We start from the raw sequence: 16,114 nt of genomic DNA on the forward strand, positions 1-16,114 counted from the left end.
TTCTTGACTGGCCTCGAGGTTTGCCTCGGCCAGTTCTATGAACTTCCTCGTCTGGTTCCGGAGGGCCAGAATGTATCGAAACACATCGGGAGGGGGCTCTGGAGCCGCCGTCTCCCACCCTTCCTTGACCAGGCTGAGGGGCCCCTGACGGGGTGCCCGTAAAGGAGTTCGAAGGGGCTGAACCCCAGGGACTTCTGGGGTACTTCGCGGTATGCGAAGAGGAGACAGGGAAGGAGGACGTCCCACTTACGCCTCAGGGGCTCTTCGAGACCCATGATCATTCCCTTGAGGGTCCGGTTGAATCGCTCCACCAGACCGTTACCCTGGGGTGATATGGGGTGGTAAATTTGTACGTCACCCCACATTGTTGCCACAGGGACTTCATGTATTTCGAGATGAAGTTGGTCCCTCGGTCGCTGATGACTTCTCGGGGGAATCCCACCCGGGAGAAGATGGCCATGAGGGCCCGCCCCACTACGGGGGCGGTCACCGTTCGGAGGGGAATGGCTTCCGGGGTAGCGGGTGGCATGGTCCACCAAGACAAGGATAAAACGGTGCCCCAGGGAGGTCCGGGAGTCGAGGGGGCCCACGATGTCGATCCCCACCCTTACAAAGGGGGTACTGACCACGGGGAAGGGTTGGAGGGGAGCCTTGCGCTTCCCCCCACTCTTTCCGCTGGACTGACACGTGGGGCAGGACTTACAGTGGGCCTCCACATCGGAGCGCATGCCCGGCCAGTAAAAGTGGGTGACTAGGCGGTGATATGTTTTGTCTTGACCCAAGAGTCCCGCCAGGGGCACATCGTGGGCCAGGTTCAGGAGAAAGCCACGGAAGCGTAGGGGTACCACCAGCACTCGGGCTGACCCTAGCTCGGCAGACTTTTGCTCGCTGTACAAGAGGCCGTTTTCCCAATAGACAAAGTGGGAGCCGGACTGGTCATCGGCGGCCTGGGCGGCGGCCTGCTGCCACGGCCCAACCAAAGACGGACAGGAGGCCTGTTCTAGGCAGAATTCTTCTCGGGACGGTCCTCCTTCCTGGCGCCACTGGGCCAGCTCGGGAAGGTCGTCCAGGCTCGGGGTCGGTTCGACGCCAGGGCCGAGGGGACCTGCGTCGGGGGGGAAGCTCTCTCCGGGTAACAGCTCAGGGGTCTCAGACGGTTCAGGGACCTCGGGGTCCTCGGGGGTCGCCGGTGCCGCCTCTAAGGTCGCCTCTTCGGGGGTGGCCCTTCGGGTGATCATCGACCGGGTACTCACACAGGCCCACTCGGGCAGGCCCACCATCTCCAAGTGGGTCCTTTTCTCAACCCGCTGCCATGGGGAGCTCTCTAGATCGTTGCCGAGCAGGCAGTCCACGGGCATGTCTGAGCGGACCGCCACTCGTAACTCTCCGGAGACGCCCCCCCCATTCGAACGGGACTTGAGCTATCCGGCAGGTGCGGACGGAGTTATCGGCTGCGATCACCCTGCAGGAGATGTGGGGAACAATCTGGGCTTCGGTGACGAGGTGCCGTTTGACGGCGGTGATACTGGCCCCAGTGTCTCGGAGCGCCCCTATGTGATGGCCATTGACAGTCCCCTGCTGTTGGTATTTCTCTGTGTTGTCGGGTAGGGGGGCTCCTGGGACCATCTCCCTATCACCCAGGGAGACTAACATCATGGCGGCGGGGTCAGCTCCCTCGAACTCCTCTTCCTCCTCCTCTTCTAGGGCTACTGAGGTGATGTGGCGCACTGGGGGCCCTGCAGCGGCAGGCTTCTTGAACAAAGGGCAGCGGGGGTCATTGGCATAGTGCCCGGGTTGCTGGCAATGGAAGCAGGCTTGGCTGACTCGGGGCCCTGGCTTAGCTGGGGGGAACCCTGCGCGCGCGGTGGGAGGCGATGTGCCAGGCTAGTTTCTGGGGGGGCTGCGCGGGGACCCTCCCTGGGATCCCCTCTGTCTATTCTGATTCCCCCCTCCCCTTGGGCGGGAAGGTCCCTGTTCATTTCGGCCAGAGTCTCCCCCGGGCCCCCGGGGTACTCTGGTGCTCACCCAGCGATCGGCCTCGACGGCCAGTTTCCGTGGGTCAGCCAACTTGCTGTCCAGGAGGTGCTGTCGGAGTTCCACAAAGCAATTCAGGGACAAATGTTCATACGCAATGAGGTCGATGAGTCCGTCGAAGGTGGATACTTTGCTGCCCTTGATCCACCCTTCCAGGGCCCGGCTGTAGAAATTGACATATTCTACCCATGTGGTGCCGGGGATCTTCTTGCATTCTCGGAAGCGTTGGCGGTACATTTCTGGGGTGAGCCCGTACCTTGTGAGGAGGGCCTCTTTCATGTGGCTGTAGGAGGTCTGCTCGGCAGACGGTAGGTCAAGTAGGGTGTCTCTCCCCTCACTCAGGAATCGCCCTCATAGCCCGGCTCCCCAATCCTTCTGGGGAACTCGGTGGGAGGTCATGGCGACCTCGTAGGCCTTGAACCATTGCTGGATGTCATCGTTTTTGTAATATTCCTTGACCACATCCTTGGGGATGTGGACCTTGGGTTCCACCGGGGGAACGGACTCTCGGGTCGCTGCTGTTCGGTTGTCTTCGTTCCGGGCCTTTAGTTCCATTTCCAATATGCTGCGCTCGTGCTCCAGCTGGAGCTTCTTTCCGTCATGTTCTCGCTGGAGTTTCTTCTCCTCCAGTTCTCTCTGGAGCTTTTTCTCCTCCAGTTCTCCTTGCAGCCGTAGCTGCTCGATGGCTAGCTTCTTCTCGGCCAGCTTGAGTTCTACCTCCATCTTCAAACGGGCTAGTTCTAGCTCGTGGCTTCGGTTGCGTTCTCGGTCATCTCTTCTCGAGATAGACCTCTCTCTGTGCTGTGAGTCCGCGTCGGGGACTCTGCTCTTTCTTGCTCTGGGGCGTGGGTTTCGATCCGGGGTGCTCCCCCTCCATCGGCTTCTGTCGGTGCTGGAGGTTGGGCTCCGGTCTCCATCCAGGCTGTTAGAGCTTGTTGAAAGTCCTCTTTGGTGTTTAGTCCCGTTGTCGGGATTTGGCGATTTATGCAAAACTGCTTCAGCTGCCGGTGTGTATAATCTCCCAGAAGTTCCATCTGGAAGGTGGTTTCGTCGTTTGTGATGCTCATGGTTGCTCTTCGTTCGGGTAGTGTGTCAGTGCTGTACGATCCCTAGACGTAGGTTCTTATCGCGACGCTGCCACCAATGTTAGAAGGGGCGCACTCAGAGGGCCAGGTTGTGCTCACCCAGTCCTCCCAAGACCCACCTCTTCCACAGAACTTGCCGAGTCTTGATTGTGAGGTCCTCACCGGGGAGGACTTCGAGTCTAGGATCGTACACACTGAGCTCACACCACACTATGAACAGACACCACACCGTTGGATTCTAGTAACAAGTTCTTTATATAAGCAATAAACGAAGGAAGCACTCTTATATACACGGTGGTCGAGGGACCACAAAGTCTTGGAGGATTCGGGAAGGGGGAAGCGGGACAGTCTTTTAGTCTCTGGGTCAGTACGAGGCGTACCCTACGCGCAGCTCTCAATCCTCGAGCCGGGGGATACGGGAGGATGGTCGTACTGGCTGCTTCGCCTCCGTCGAGTCGGCGCGGTCGTGATGTTGGTCTCGATGGTCCAGCCGGACCAGAGTTCTCCTCAAGCCGCGACGAGGTCAGCAGGGCTCGATCTGGAGAAGTTCGTGAGGAGCCGCGACAGCGTCAGCAGGGCTCGGATGGTCTTGGAAAGGTCGAGCCGCGACAGCGTCAGCAGGGCTCCGATGGTTACAGCTCAGCTTGAGCCGCGACAGCGTCAGCAGGGCTCCGATGGTTACAGTTCAGCTTGAGCCACGACAGCGTCAGCAGGGCTCCGATGGTTACAGTTCAGCTTGAGCCGCGACAGCGTCAGCAGGGCTCCGATGGTTCAGTTCAGCTTGAGCCGCGACACCGTCATCAGGGCTCCGATGGTTCAGTTCAGCTTGAGCCGCGACAGCGTCAGCAGGGCTCCGAGGTTCCAGATGAGTTCGTCTTAGGGTCAGCCACGATCAGATAAGCAGGCTTCAGGTCCAAGATACAACTGCCCGCTAGTTGTCGGGCGGGCCCAATTATAGTCCTTTTGCTCTTTGATCTCCGGACCTTCGCAGGCGGAGGTCTCCTGCCCGGGGGGGCTGGTCGTTGGCGGGGTCCGGCGGTTGGCTCTTTGATCCCTTTGAAAGATGGGCCCGGGAATTCCCAGACGCCCAGCGGGTCTGGAGCCAGCCCTTGGGGAGGCCAGAGGGGTGATCGAAACTGGCCGATAGGGGAGGGCCAAAGGTGTGACAGATACCGGCCCCTCAGGGGAGGCTGGAGGTGCCATCGAAACTCCCTGGCTTATCTCACTCAGGGAGCCCTTTACCCCCCATCCGGGACTGGCGCGCCTTTGGAGTCTGGGTTTCGCTGGGGCCGGGGTCACGCTAGGCCCCGGGAGACAGGGATCTCGGGAAGGGAAAATGGCGTCCGGGCCTTGTGGGGCATGCATGGTTAGGCGCTCGGAGCCAGGCGTGGAGCGGGAAAGGCAGGCCTGGTCAAGGTTCTCGGGGGATCTAGGTTTACTTGGAGTAGGACGACCAGGCTCGGGGTGCAAGCTACACTAATGGGGAGGCTGCGCAGGGGACTCGGGGTACAGGCCTACACTCATAGGGTGTGGAGGGACAGAGGCGAACCACGCCACGAGGCCGGGTCCAACAAAAGGGAACAGTTCTAGAGCCGTTATTGGGATTACACAAGGCCGAATTCAAGTTCTCAGCACGATATGCCTTCGTGAGCATGATGGCTGAGATCTCTTTACTGCCCCGCTCAGGGTCAGACCATAAGACAGGAAGTCCCAGCCTAGTGAATTCCTTCTTAATGAAGGTAAGCAAGGGTATTTTGCATGCGCTCGTGCTAATAAGTATTTCTCTGAGCTCCTGGCTGTAATTGACCAGCTCCGGTGTGACCCAGAGCCGGCGCCAATACCTTAGTGGTTTTAAGGCTAGCTCCTCATCAATTGGCGTAATCCCCATGTCAAGTCTTAGTGGGAGGAGCGGGGTAATGGGATGGAGTGCTAGCAAGTGCCTTAGAAAATTATTCTCAACCCTGGTGATTTTGGTTTTATTACAATGACCCCATAGTTCGCCCCATACATGCTTGCACCCCTGGCTTGTGATTTATAGACCTCCAGAGGTGGGCCAAGAGGTTTTATTGTTGATACATTGGATAGTCTAAGAATCCCACCCGATAATTAGGCAAGTTTTAATTGAGATTTTGTTCCCTGAGGGCCCCATGACAAGCTCTCATTAATCGTGACCCCAAGATAAACAAAAGTGCTTACCCTTTCCAGTCTTGTTTTTCCCAGAATGGGGTTGGGTCTTGTGGTTCTAGGCGGATTGAAGATCATAAATTTTTTTTTGAGTGAATTGATCTCCAATCTGCGAACAGTACAAAATTCTGCAAAACCATCCAATGTTCTCTGAATGCCCATTGGGGATCTAGAAAGCAAAAGGGTATCATCGGCGAACATTATCGCCGGTACCATATTCCCGGCTAGCTTAGGTGCATCATTGTTCTGCACTCCATTTAGATGCGCGATTACCCCGTTGACATAGAGGCAAAACAGGGTCAGTGCAAGCACACAGCCCTGCCTTACCTCCCGGTCAACGGGGAATCTAGATGTCAAATCGCCACTCTTCCCGCATCTAACTTGGGCAAAATTGGCCTTGTGTAGCCTCATCAGGACTGAAAGGAGATGAATGGGGATGCCCAGCTCGCGAAGGACACTCCATAGTTTGCCCCTGGGTATAAGGTCAAAGGCAGAGCGAAGATCAACAAACACCATATAGAGGGTGCCACCCGCTATACGCACTGTTTTCCAGTGCAAAAGCACTTGTCGAAAAATTTGATCCACGTGGAGGTGTTCTTCCTAAACCCTGCCTGATGAGGGCTGAGTATTTCAGACTCCTCCATCCAGTACTGTAGCTGCTCTAGAATAAGTCTCGCAAAGATCTTCTGCGGGACATCGATGAGACTTATAGAATTATAGGTCTGTAGTTGGATGGGAGCCGAGGTGAGCCCTTTTTGAAGATTGGGACTATCTCTGCTCCCAGCCAAGTACAGGGAAGCGCCATACCTCTCAGGATTGCGTTGAAAACGATTCGGAGATAGGGACCCCAGACTTTGGGCTGATGCTTAAAAAGGTCGCCCGGGAGTTTGTCCAAGCCGGGTGCTTTGTTTGAGGCAAGTTTGTTAATAGCAGTACACACTTCGGCCACCGTTACCTTGCACTCCTCTGGCTGGATGGTACGCTAGCCAGAGGTAGGTAGATTAACAGGATCATCATCAAGGGGGGCCTCACAGGAATATAGAGCCCGAAAGGGGCCTTCCCATACTTCTGGCGCTAGGTTGGGATCTACAGCTGTTTTCGGTTGACCTGAACCGGTATTAATTATGGACCTAAATGTTTTAAAATCTTTGGTGTTAAAAGCAGAGGATAAACTAGTCCACTATTCCTGGTCCCACTCTTCCTTCGCGCACTTAGTTAGCCTTTTGTAACGAGCCCTCCTATCTGTTATGATAGTTCTATTGTTGTCTTTAAGGGCCGAAACTAGCTCTGACTTGTCTTTCCTGCACGCCGTATTGTACCAGGAGGAGCAAGGGGCCCTATTTCCCTTCTCAGACACCCTGGGATTCAGCACCCCTGCCAGGCTAGATACTAGGTCCCCGTGGAGGACCTCTAACTGTGAAAGAGAGGCAGAGGATGGTGGTAAATCAACTAGGACTGCGACCTCTGACAGAAAGGGAATTGCCAAATTATATAGTTTCGCTATCTGTTCTGGGTTTTCCCTAAATCTAGACCATCTAACTCTATGCCTGTTATTGGTCAGGGTGAGATTATTAGCACCATCACCCATCGGTGGTGCTTCATTCCTGCCAATCTTGGGCAGTTCCATTTCTAGAATTAGGGCGTTTTGATCGCTGTCCACTCTAGTCATCACAGTGAGATCAATAACCTGCGGCCAGAGCCTAGTTTCCAGCAGAATATAATCAAGGTGTGACATTTGTCCTGGTTTATTATATGTGCATTTGGCTGGGATGTCCGAGGGTGTACGGCCATTACATGCACGTAGGGAGTGAGTGATAGTTAATGCCGTGACCTGTACGGCTAGTGGAGACCATGCCCTGGCGGACGAGCCTGAGTCATGGGAATTGACCAATGGTCATCCTCTGCCATTAGGGCACCTTCATTGAGACCCTCCAGGGGCTCAAAACGGCAGTTCCGATCACCCCCTACCAATATGTGGCAATCATTCGGGATAGTTGAAATGAAGGAGGAGAGGCCATCGATGGGGCTGGACTCTCTGCCAATGCTAACAGGACGTGAAAAGACATTAATCAATGCTAGTTTGTAGGCATTTGGCCAGACAAGAACCACACATTGAATATCTCTGGAGTGGATAATGAGTACTGTACAGCCCAGAAGAGATCCCACCCAGATTGTGAGGCCTCCCGAGGGACGACCTCTCCCTCCCCATAGTGCCGGGACATAAAAAGAGGCAAAGCCCACCCTAAATTGCTCCGTGCTCACCCAGGTCTCTTGAAAGAGGCACACATCATTTTCATCCATGAAGGATCTCCATTCTGGACAGGAGAGTTTATTAGATAATCCTGCCAGGTTCCAGGACAATAATTTTATAACCTCTACGTATGGGCCCATATCTCTTCTCTCAGTGTGCTCCACGTTTGCCTCCTCCAGTGGGCCTGCTTTACCTATGGGACTAGGCATGGACTTGCCCTCCCGTCAGCTACATGCTCCCTGAGGGTGGACAGCTACTTGTACCAACTAAAGTCGATATAACCACCTCACAGCTTGCGCCCTTCCTATCCCCTGTTTCTTCCTGTATGTTTCTTCCTAGTTCGACCCCCTCTTCCCACTCTACCTCAGAGTCTGCCCCATTTATACCCCAGGAATAATATCCAGTTTGCTGGGAATCTGTCAATCCACCATGTCAAGGCAACTGAATCTATTGTGTGTGCAAACGGCCTCGGATAACGGGGATACTCTGGGCCTTCCCTGGCTTAAGCCTGTCCTTGTTGAGGAACCTACCAAGTTCCATGCTGTATCTCTGCCACTACTAGTGCGCAGTGGAGCCGGGGGATAAAAATACGAGAGGGGGAGAGACTGAATGGCTTGCACAGGTGGGGGCTGCGTCCACTGGCATACATGCGACACTATCCGTGTGTCCCTAAAATTAATTAGGACACAGTCTCCCATAAGATCCTTGATTCTGTGGCCCACCCATGACGCCCTTCGGACAAACAAGATTTCACTTGTTACATTTTGCGGTAATGGTCTATTCTTGTTTAGCCAATCAGTAACTTTGAGGCATATTACCACGCAGTAGCTTTAATTATCGCTATTGCTTGGTTAGAGATAAAATTTTACCGCTAAGCTGCGGCGATTTTTATCGCAAATAAACCTTGGTATTACCAAGGTTTATCGCAAATGCGATAAAAAACGGCCGCAATGCATGGATATCGCTGAAAAGTCAGCGATATTCATGCATTATCGAGCTAATGCTCTTAGCCATGTTATCCACCTACCATTGGATAACATGGCTAAGAACTGCTCAGGGCAGGCGTTAGCTTTTGGAGATATTCGAGCTTAGCGCGAATATCTCCAAAAGTTGGTAATAGGAGATAGCGATGTTAGCGACTGTTTCCAGTCGCTAACATCTTGGCACGCCCACTTTGCATATCATTAGTGATAAATATCACTGACATGCAAAGTGGGGCCCAAGATGGTCGCTATCTCCTACTAGCTGTCGCTAACTGGTGTTAGCGACAGCTAGGTAATAGGGAGATCATTTTATCTCCGCTTTCTTGGCTTTTAAAGCCAAAAAAGCGGAGATAAACCCCCTTGATAATATGCCCCTTTGTTCTTTAGTGAAGTATGTGTTTCTTCATTGCCATTCGTCAGTGGCGGTACCCCTGCTAAAACTACAACAAAAGGGCTGCTTTCTGGCAGTAGATCAATTTGTGTGCTTAATGTTTTAGTGCTACATTGAGGATTTGGGGCAACATTGTGATTATTTCTAGGTTTATCCTTGCTTTGTGAGTAACTATTTGGCCCATTCGTAGCTGGCAGCGGTTTAGCCTTTTGTAAACTCCCACCCCCTCAGGTCCCGCCTACCCGTCCTAATCACAGCTGAACCAGGTTTAGCCGGTAGTAAGCTCCCAGCCCCCTGGGCCCTTTGATGATCTGGCAATAACCTTCCTCCGCTTGTGGAGTTACCACCGGGGGGGGGGGGGGGGGGGGTTGGAGGTGGGTGCTCAATGTTAGCATTACCAAGGTCTGTTGTATCACCAGAGGTCTGATCTAGGGCATTAATCAGCGGAAGTAAATTTGCTTCGATGGCTGACATTCTAGTCACTATGGGCGTTAGGCAATCAGCAATGATAGTCTCCACTTTCTCCCAAAAAGCACTATTCAAGGTAACCACGGGGACCACTGGAGTATCGAGGGTATCGGGGGTAATCGGAGTCAGTAGAGGTGTCACATTCTCCGACTCCGCATTTTGTTCCACAGTTTTCCGTCCCTCTTCCGCTGGCCTTGTGGACCGTACTCCGATGGAGCAGTTTTCCTTTTGTGGGCCCCCTGCCCTCTTCTTGTTTTTGAAACCTTGTTTGTCCTTTGATAGCTCCTTTCTGCACTTGTGGGACGCAGTCTTAGACCTGGTTATTGCACAGGCTGACTGGTCCAGTGACCTTTATTCTGGCACAGAGTCCTCCACCGCAATCGACGTGACGTTGCCCAACAGCGGATGGTCATCGATAGTGGTGTTTAGGCGCCTGGGGGGATGGGGAGTCCCGCAAATATCCATCCTCCATTGGACACTTGGCTGGTGCTGGGGCCAAGTGATAGCCGTCGTTCTGTTACCGCAATCTCTTTTTCGATCACATTCGAGGCTCTTGTAATAAAATAATAAAGTAATCCACTAGTAATCTAAAGTAGTGGACGTTAGAGGGTGGGCCCAGCCAAGCCTGCTCCGGCCTTGAACGGACTCAAACGGGCCTGCCCTTGGCCCGGGGTTCGCCCGACGCTCGCCCGCTTAGCGGGGGCGTATACCTAAATATAGGCTGAGAGCAGCAAAAAATCGGGCACAGATGGTACAAGTGCGGGGCTCCTGGGAGTTGGAGTCCCGCTGACGCTCCCCACACGGCCTCAGATGCGGCAGGTCCCAAGCTGGCGAAACCGCTGCGAGCGGCACCACTAATCCTTTCTGGGTTCCGAAGTAGCGAGCTACTCGCCGAAAAGCGCTTTAACATCCCACCAAGGGTAGCAAACCCTATATAAATGCAAACATTTTTCCTCTTCTCTCCCTCCGCTAGCCTTCTCAATCCAAATAACTGACTAACATATCCATCACTCAAATTAGTTTCTATTTTTTACTATATTAATTCACCACTAATCCTTTATTGGTTACGGAGTAGCGTGCTATTCGTCGAAAAAGCGCTTTGATGCCTTGTCTGGGGTAGTAAGCGCTAAATAAATACAATCACATCTGGGTGTAACCCATCCTCCCTCAGCCAACCTTTCTTGAGGCAGCTGGGTGAAAAGAGGCTTTGGGACACGTGACTGACTTTGATATAACAGAGTCCCAAAAGTTAGAAATCCCCAAAGTAACCAATCGAATTGAATGAAAGCCCTTATAGGTATGGAAGATTAGGTTAGGACGCTATAGACAAGCCCTAGTACTCCCTGCGCCGAGCCTCGTCATGAGTATGACGAACAAATGCTGCAATATAGCACATTAATCAAGCGCCTAGAGGCGCTGAGCTCGGACGCAGCGTGTTAACCTCCCCCCTCGTCACCACCTTGGGTGATCGCCTCCCTCCAGGCTGCTGTTGTCATTCCTCAACAGGTCACCCACACATCTGTGCTATAAAGTATGTCAGTGTAATTGGGTGAGTGGAGGCAGAGCAGGACTACATCCCCCAGAATGCATTATTTGTCATAGGAACGTCCAGGACTGGAGCAGCGGCTCCACTGGCATGGATGAGGTGCACAGGTATGTTCACCATGTGCCTGCCAGACCTCCTTTATTCATCATTTCGCACAGACCATCTTACATTTCAAAATGCTTTTATTGAAGACCATCTTAATGTCCAGTTGTCCTCACCTTTGTTGCATGCCGTCTGCTGTAAATAGTACATTCTGATGATGCATTACTGAAAAGTGCTTTCATGTCATCTGTGACACCCCCGTCCCGTCATGCAACGCGCTGCTGAGTGAAGGGTGGCGGTGGACTTGTGGGGGTTGTAGTATTCTCTGGGTCCGGCTGCACTACGTTTGACCCTCCTGTTCAGTGGGTTGAACCCAGGGAGGTTCGCTCTGCCTCTTATCTTCGATGAAAGGAGTGCCTTCACATTAGGTCACACTGAGCACCTGTTATTCAGTCCCTAGAAACCCGGAAGAAGAGTGCGCTGCACATGGCACCGTGAAGGAGTGTCTGTCCGCCCGTGCATGTCTCTGCAGCCAGCTGCGGACACTGGAGGCCGGACAGGCGGACGGACGGACGAGACCCCTCCGGGACGGCTGTCTCTGCTGTATCCAAAGACATAGGTAAACTGCAGCTTCTAGGCGCCTGCTCATCTGCTTCAGAAATGCGTGCATACAGCACACAGAGCAGCGCTAACAGCTCGTGTCTGTCCACCCACCAGGGACACTCTCCGAGTCCATGGTATGAAGTGCCTTAAGCCACTTGGAACCACAACTCCCAGAGTGCACCGCGCTGCTAAGGGAACACCGGGACTGGGCACATCTGGGCTGCGGAGGCCGATGCACACCATGTATGAGGACTTTGACACGTGCGTCCTGGGGACCAGCCCCGAGACGGATGTAGCGCCTGGAAGGGGCGCCTCCTGGGCAGGTCCCAGGCCCGGCTGTTGTACTGGAGCCTGAGGGCCGCTTCCTTTCACCTCCCTCCCTCTCTCCTGACCCCAGTCCTTGTCCCACCCTCCGTGGGGGGCCACTTCCGTGTTTGTTCCTTCTCCGTCCTCAGCCCCTGTACCTTGTACCCCTCCGGTACCTTGAATCCATTCCACCTCCTCCCTAGGACCCCCGCCTGCAGCCCCGGCCCTACACCCTGCTTACCCTCCCCCTCCCCTGCTTATCCCTCACCCTCCCCTACCCTGCTTCTCCTCCAGCCCCTGGACCCTGATATTCCCCAGCCTGCACCCAGCCCCTTATTCCCTGTTTCTCCTACACCATCCTGCACCCTACTTCTCTTCCAGCCCCTGGACCCTGATATCCCTCCAGCCTGCCTCCTGTTTCTTCCTTCTCCCAGACTCCTGTACCCGGCTTCATGACCAGACAGCAGCACCCCAAGAAGGACACTGGGGCACAGCCACTAGCAGCAGCGAGGGAGGGGTCCTCAGGCAGAGGGGAAGGGGATAAAGAGTGACCTCCGGAAATTACTGGAGCACAGCAGGTACCAGCAGCAAAGGAAAGGGTATAAAGAGTGACCTCAGCAAATACTGGAGCAGAGCGGGTACCAGCAGCGAGGGAGGGGTCCTCAGGCAGAGGGGAAGGGTATAAAGAGATCCTCAGTAAACACTGGAGCACCGCGGGTACCAGCAGCGAGGGAGGGGTCCTCAGCAGAGGGGAAGGGTATAAAGAGATCCTCAGTAAACACTGAAGCAGAGCGGGTACCAGCAGCGAGGGAGGGGTACTCAGCAGAGGGGAAGGGTATAAAGAGATCCTCAGTAAACACTGGAGCACCGCGGGTACCAGCAGCGAGGGAGGAGTCCTCAGCAGAGGGGAAGGGTATAAAGAGATCCTCAGTAAACACTGGCGCAGAGCAGGTACCAGCAGCGAGGGAGGGGTACTCAGCAGAGGGGAAGGGTATAAAGAGATCCTCAGTAAACACTGGAGCACAGCGGGTACCAGCAGCGAGGGAGGGGTACTCAGCAGAGGGGAAGGGTATAAAGAGATCCTCAGTAAACACTGGAGCACAGCGGGTACCAGCAGCGAGGGAGGGGTACTCAGCAGAGGGGAAGGGTATAAAGAGATCCTCAGTAAACACTGGAGCACAGCGGGTACCAGCAGCGAGGGAGGGGTACTCAGCAGAGGGGAAGGGTATAAAGAGATCCTCAGTAAACACTGGAGCACAGCGGGTACCAGCAGCGAGGGAGGGGTACTCAGCAGAGGGGAAGGGTATAAAGAGATCCTCAGTAAACACTGGAGCACAGCGGGTACCAGCAGCGAGGGAGGGTTACTCAGCAGAGGGGAAGGGTATAAAGAGATCCTCAGTAAACACTGGAGCACAGCGTGTACCAGCAGCGAGGGAGGGGTACTCAGCAGAGGGGAAGGGTATAAAGAGATCCTCAGTAAACACTGGAGCAGAGCAGGTACCAGCAGTGAGGGAGGGGTACTCAGCAGAGGGGAAGGGTATAAAGAGATCCTCCGTAAACACTGGAGCAGAGCAGGTACCAGCAGCGAGGGAGGGGTCCTCAGGCAGAGGGGAAGGGTATAAAGAGATCCTCAGTAAACACTGGAGCAGAGCAGGTACCAGCAGTGAGGGAGGGGTACTCAGCAGAGGGGAAGGGTATACATAGATCCTCAGTAAACACTGGAGCACAGCGGGTACCAGCAGCGAGGGAGGGGTACTCAGCAGAGGGGAAGGGTATAAAGAGATCCTCAGTAAACACTGGAGCACAGCGGGTACCAGCAGCGAGGGAGGGGTACTCAGCAGAGGGGAAGGGTATAAAGAGATCCTCAGTAAACACTGGAGCAGAGCAGGTACCAGCAGTGAGGGAGGGGTACTCAGCAGAGGGGAAGGGTATAAAGAGATCCTCAGTAAACACTGGAGCAGAGCAGGTACCAGCAGCGAGGGAGGGGTCCTCAGGCAGAGAGGAAGGGTATAAAGAGATCCTCAGTAAACACTGGAGCAGAGCAGGTACCAGCAGTGAGGGAGGGGTACTCAGCAGAGGGGAAGGGTATAAATAGATCCTCAGTAAACACTGGAGCACAGCGGGTACCAGCAGCGAGGGAGGGGTACTCAGCAGAGGGGAAGGGTATAAAGAGATCCTCAGTAAACACTGGAGCACAGCAGGTACCAGCAGCGAGGGAGGGGTACTCAGCAGAGGGGAAGGGTATAAAGAGATCCTCAGTAAACACTGGAGCACAGCGGGTACCAGCAGCGAGGGAGGGGTACTCAGCAGAGGGGAAGGGTATAAAGAGATCCTCAGTAAACACTGGAGCACAGCGGGTACCAGCAGCGAGGGAGGGGTACTCAGCAGAGGGGAAGGGTATAAAGAGATCCTCAGTAAACACTGGAGCAGAGCAGGTACCAGCAGTGAGGGAGGGGTACTCAGCAGAGGGGAAGGGTATAAAGAGATCCTCAGTAAACACTGGCGCACAGCAGGTACCAGCAGTGAGGGAGGGGTACTCAGCAGAGGGGAAGGGTATAAAGAGATCCTCAGTAAACACTGGAGCAGAGCAGGTACCAGCAGCGAGGGAGGGGTACTCAGCAGAGGGGAAGGGTATAAAGAGATCCTCAGTAAACACTGGAGCAGAGCAGGTACCAGCAGCGAGGGAGGGGTACTCAGCAGAGGGGAAGGGTATAAAGAGATCCTCAGTAAACACTGGAGCACAGCGGGTACCAGCAGCGAGGGAGGGGTCCTCAGCAGAGGGGAAGGGTAAGAGATCCTCAGTAAACACTGGAGCACAGCAGGTACCAGCAGCGAGGGAGGGGTACTCAGCAGAGGGGAAGGGTATAAAGAGTGACCTCTGCAAGCACTGGAGCACAGCAGGTACCGGCAGTGAGGGAGGGGTACTCAGCAGAGGGGAAGGGTATAAAGAGATCCTCAGTAAACACTGGAGCACAGCGGGTACCAGCAGCGAGGGAGGGGTACTCAGCAGAGGGGAAGGGTATAAAGAGATCCTCAGTAAACACTGGAGCAGAGCAGGTACCAGCAGTGAGGGAAGGGTACTCAGCAGAGGGGAAGGGTATAAAGAGATCCTCAGTAACTACTGGAGCACAGCAGGTACCAGCAGCGAGGGAGGGGTACTCAGCAGAGGGGAAGGGTATAAAGAGATCCTCAGTAAACACTGGAGCACAGCGGGTACCAGCAGCGAGGGAGGGGTCCTCAGCAGAGGGGAAGGGTATAAAGAGATCCTCAGTAAACACTGGAGCACAGCAGGTACCAGCAGCGAGGGAGGGGTACTCAGCAGAGGGGAAGGGTATAAAGAGTGACCTCTGCAAGCACTGGAGCACAGCAGGTACCGGCAGTGAGGGAGGGGTCCTCAGGCAGAGGGGAAGGGTATAAAGAGTGACCTCTGCAGACACTGGAGCACAGCGGGTACCAGCAGCGGGGGAGTGGTACTCAGCAGAGGGGACGGGTATAAAGAGATCCTCAGTAAACACTGGAGCAGAGCAGGTACCACCAGTGATGGAGGGGTACTCAGCAGAGGGGAAGGGTATAAAAAGATCCTCAGTAAACACTGGAGCACAGCGGGTACCAGCAGCGAGGGAGGGGTACTCAGCAGAGGGGAAGGGTATAAAGAGATCCTCAGTAAACACTGGAGCAGAGCAGGTACCAGCAGTGAGGGAAGGGTACTCAGCAGAGGGGAAGGGTATAAAGAGATCCTCAGTAACTACTGGAGCACAGCGGGTACCAGCAGCGAGGGAGGGGTACTCCGCAGAGGGGAAGGGTATAAAGAGATCCTCAGTAAACACTGGAGCACAGCGGGTACCAGCAGCGAGGGAGGGGTACTCAGCAGAGGGGAAGGGTATAAAGAGATCCTCAGTAAACACTGGAGCACAGCAGGTACCAGCTGTGAGGGAGGGGTACTCAGCAGAGGGGAAGGGTATAAAGAGATCCTCAGTAAACACTGGAGCAGAGCAGGTACCAGCAGCGAGGGAGGGGTACTCAGCAGAGGGGAAGGGTATAAAGAGTGACCTCTGCAAGCACTGGAGCACAGCGGGTACCAGCAGCGAGGGAGGGGTACTCAGCAGAGGGGAAGGGTATAAAGAGATCCTCAGTAAACACTGGAGCACAGCGGGTACCAGCAGCGAGGGAGGGGTACTCAGCAGAGGGGAAGGGTATAAAGAGATCCTCAGTAAACACTGG

At 54.4% G+C, this 16,114-nt stretch overlaps 1 protein-coding gene across 1 annotated transcript in view; it reads left to right on the forward strand.

Annotated features, from left to right (window-relative positions):
• Positions 1-4,771: 4,771 nt before the first annotated feature.
• The window catches only part of LOC144774138 (E3 ubiquitin-protein ligase TRIM39-like), an 87,652-nt gene continuing 76,309 nt past the window's right edge, over positions 4,772-16,114 (forward strand). The window contains exon 1 of the mRNA XM_078659158.1: positions 4,772-4,858. Within this exon, the coding sequence (XP_078515284.1) occupies positions 4,772-4,858 (87 nt within the window). The remainder of the gene's footprint in view (positions 4,859-16,114) is intronic.

This window comes from Lissotriton helveticus, chromosome 8 (assembly GCF_964261635.1).
Source record: "Lissotriton helveticus chromosome 8, aLisHel1.1, whole genome shotgun sequence".
Classification (NCBI taxonomy): domain Eukaryota; kingdom Metazoa; phylum Chordata; class Amphibia; order Caudata; family Salamandridae; genus Lissotriton; species Lissotriton helveticus.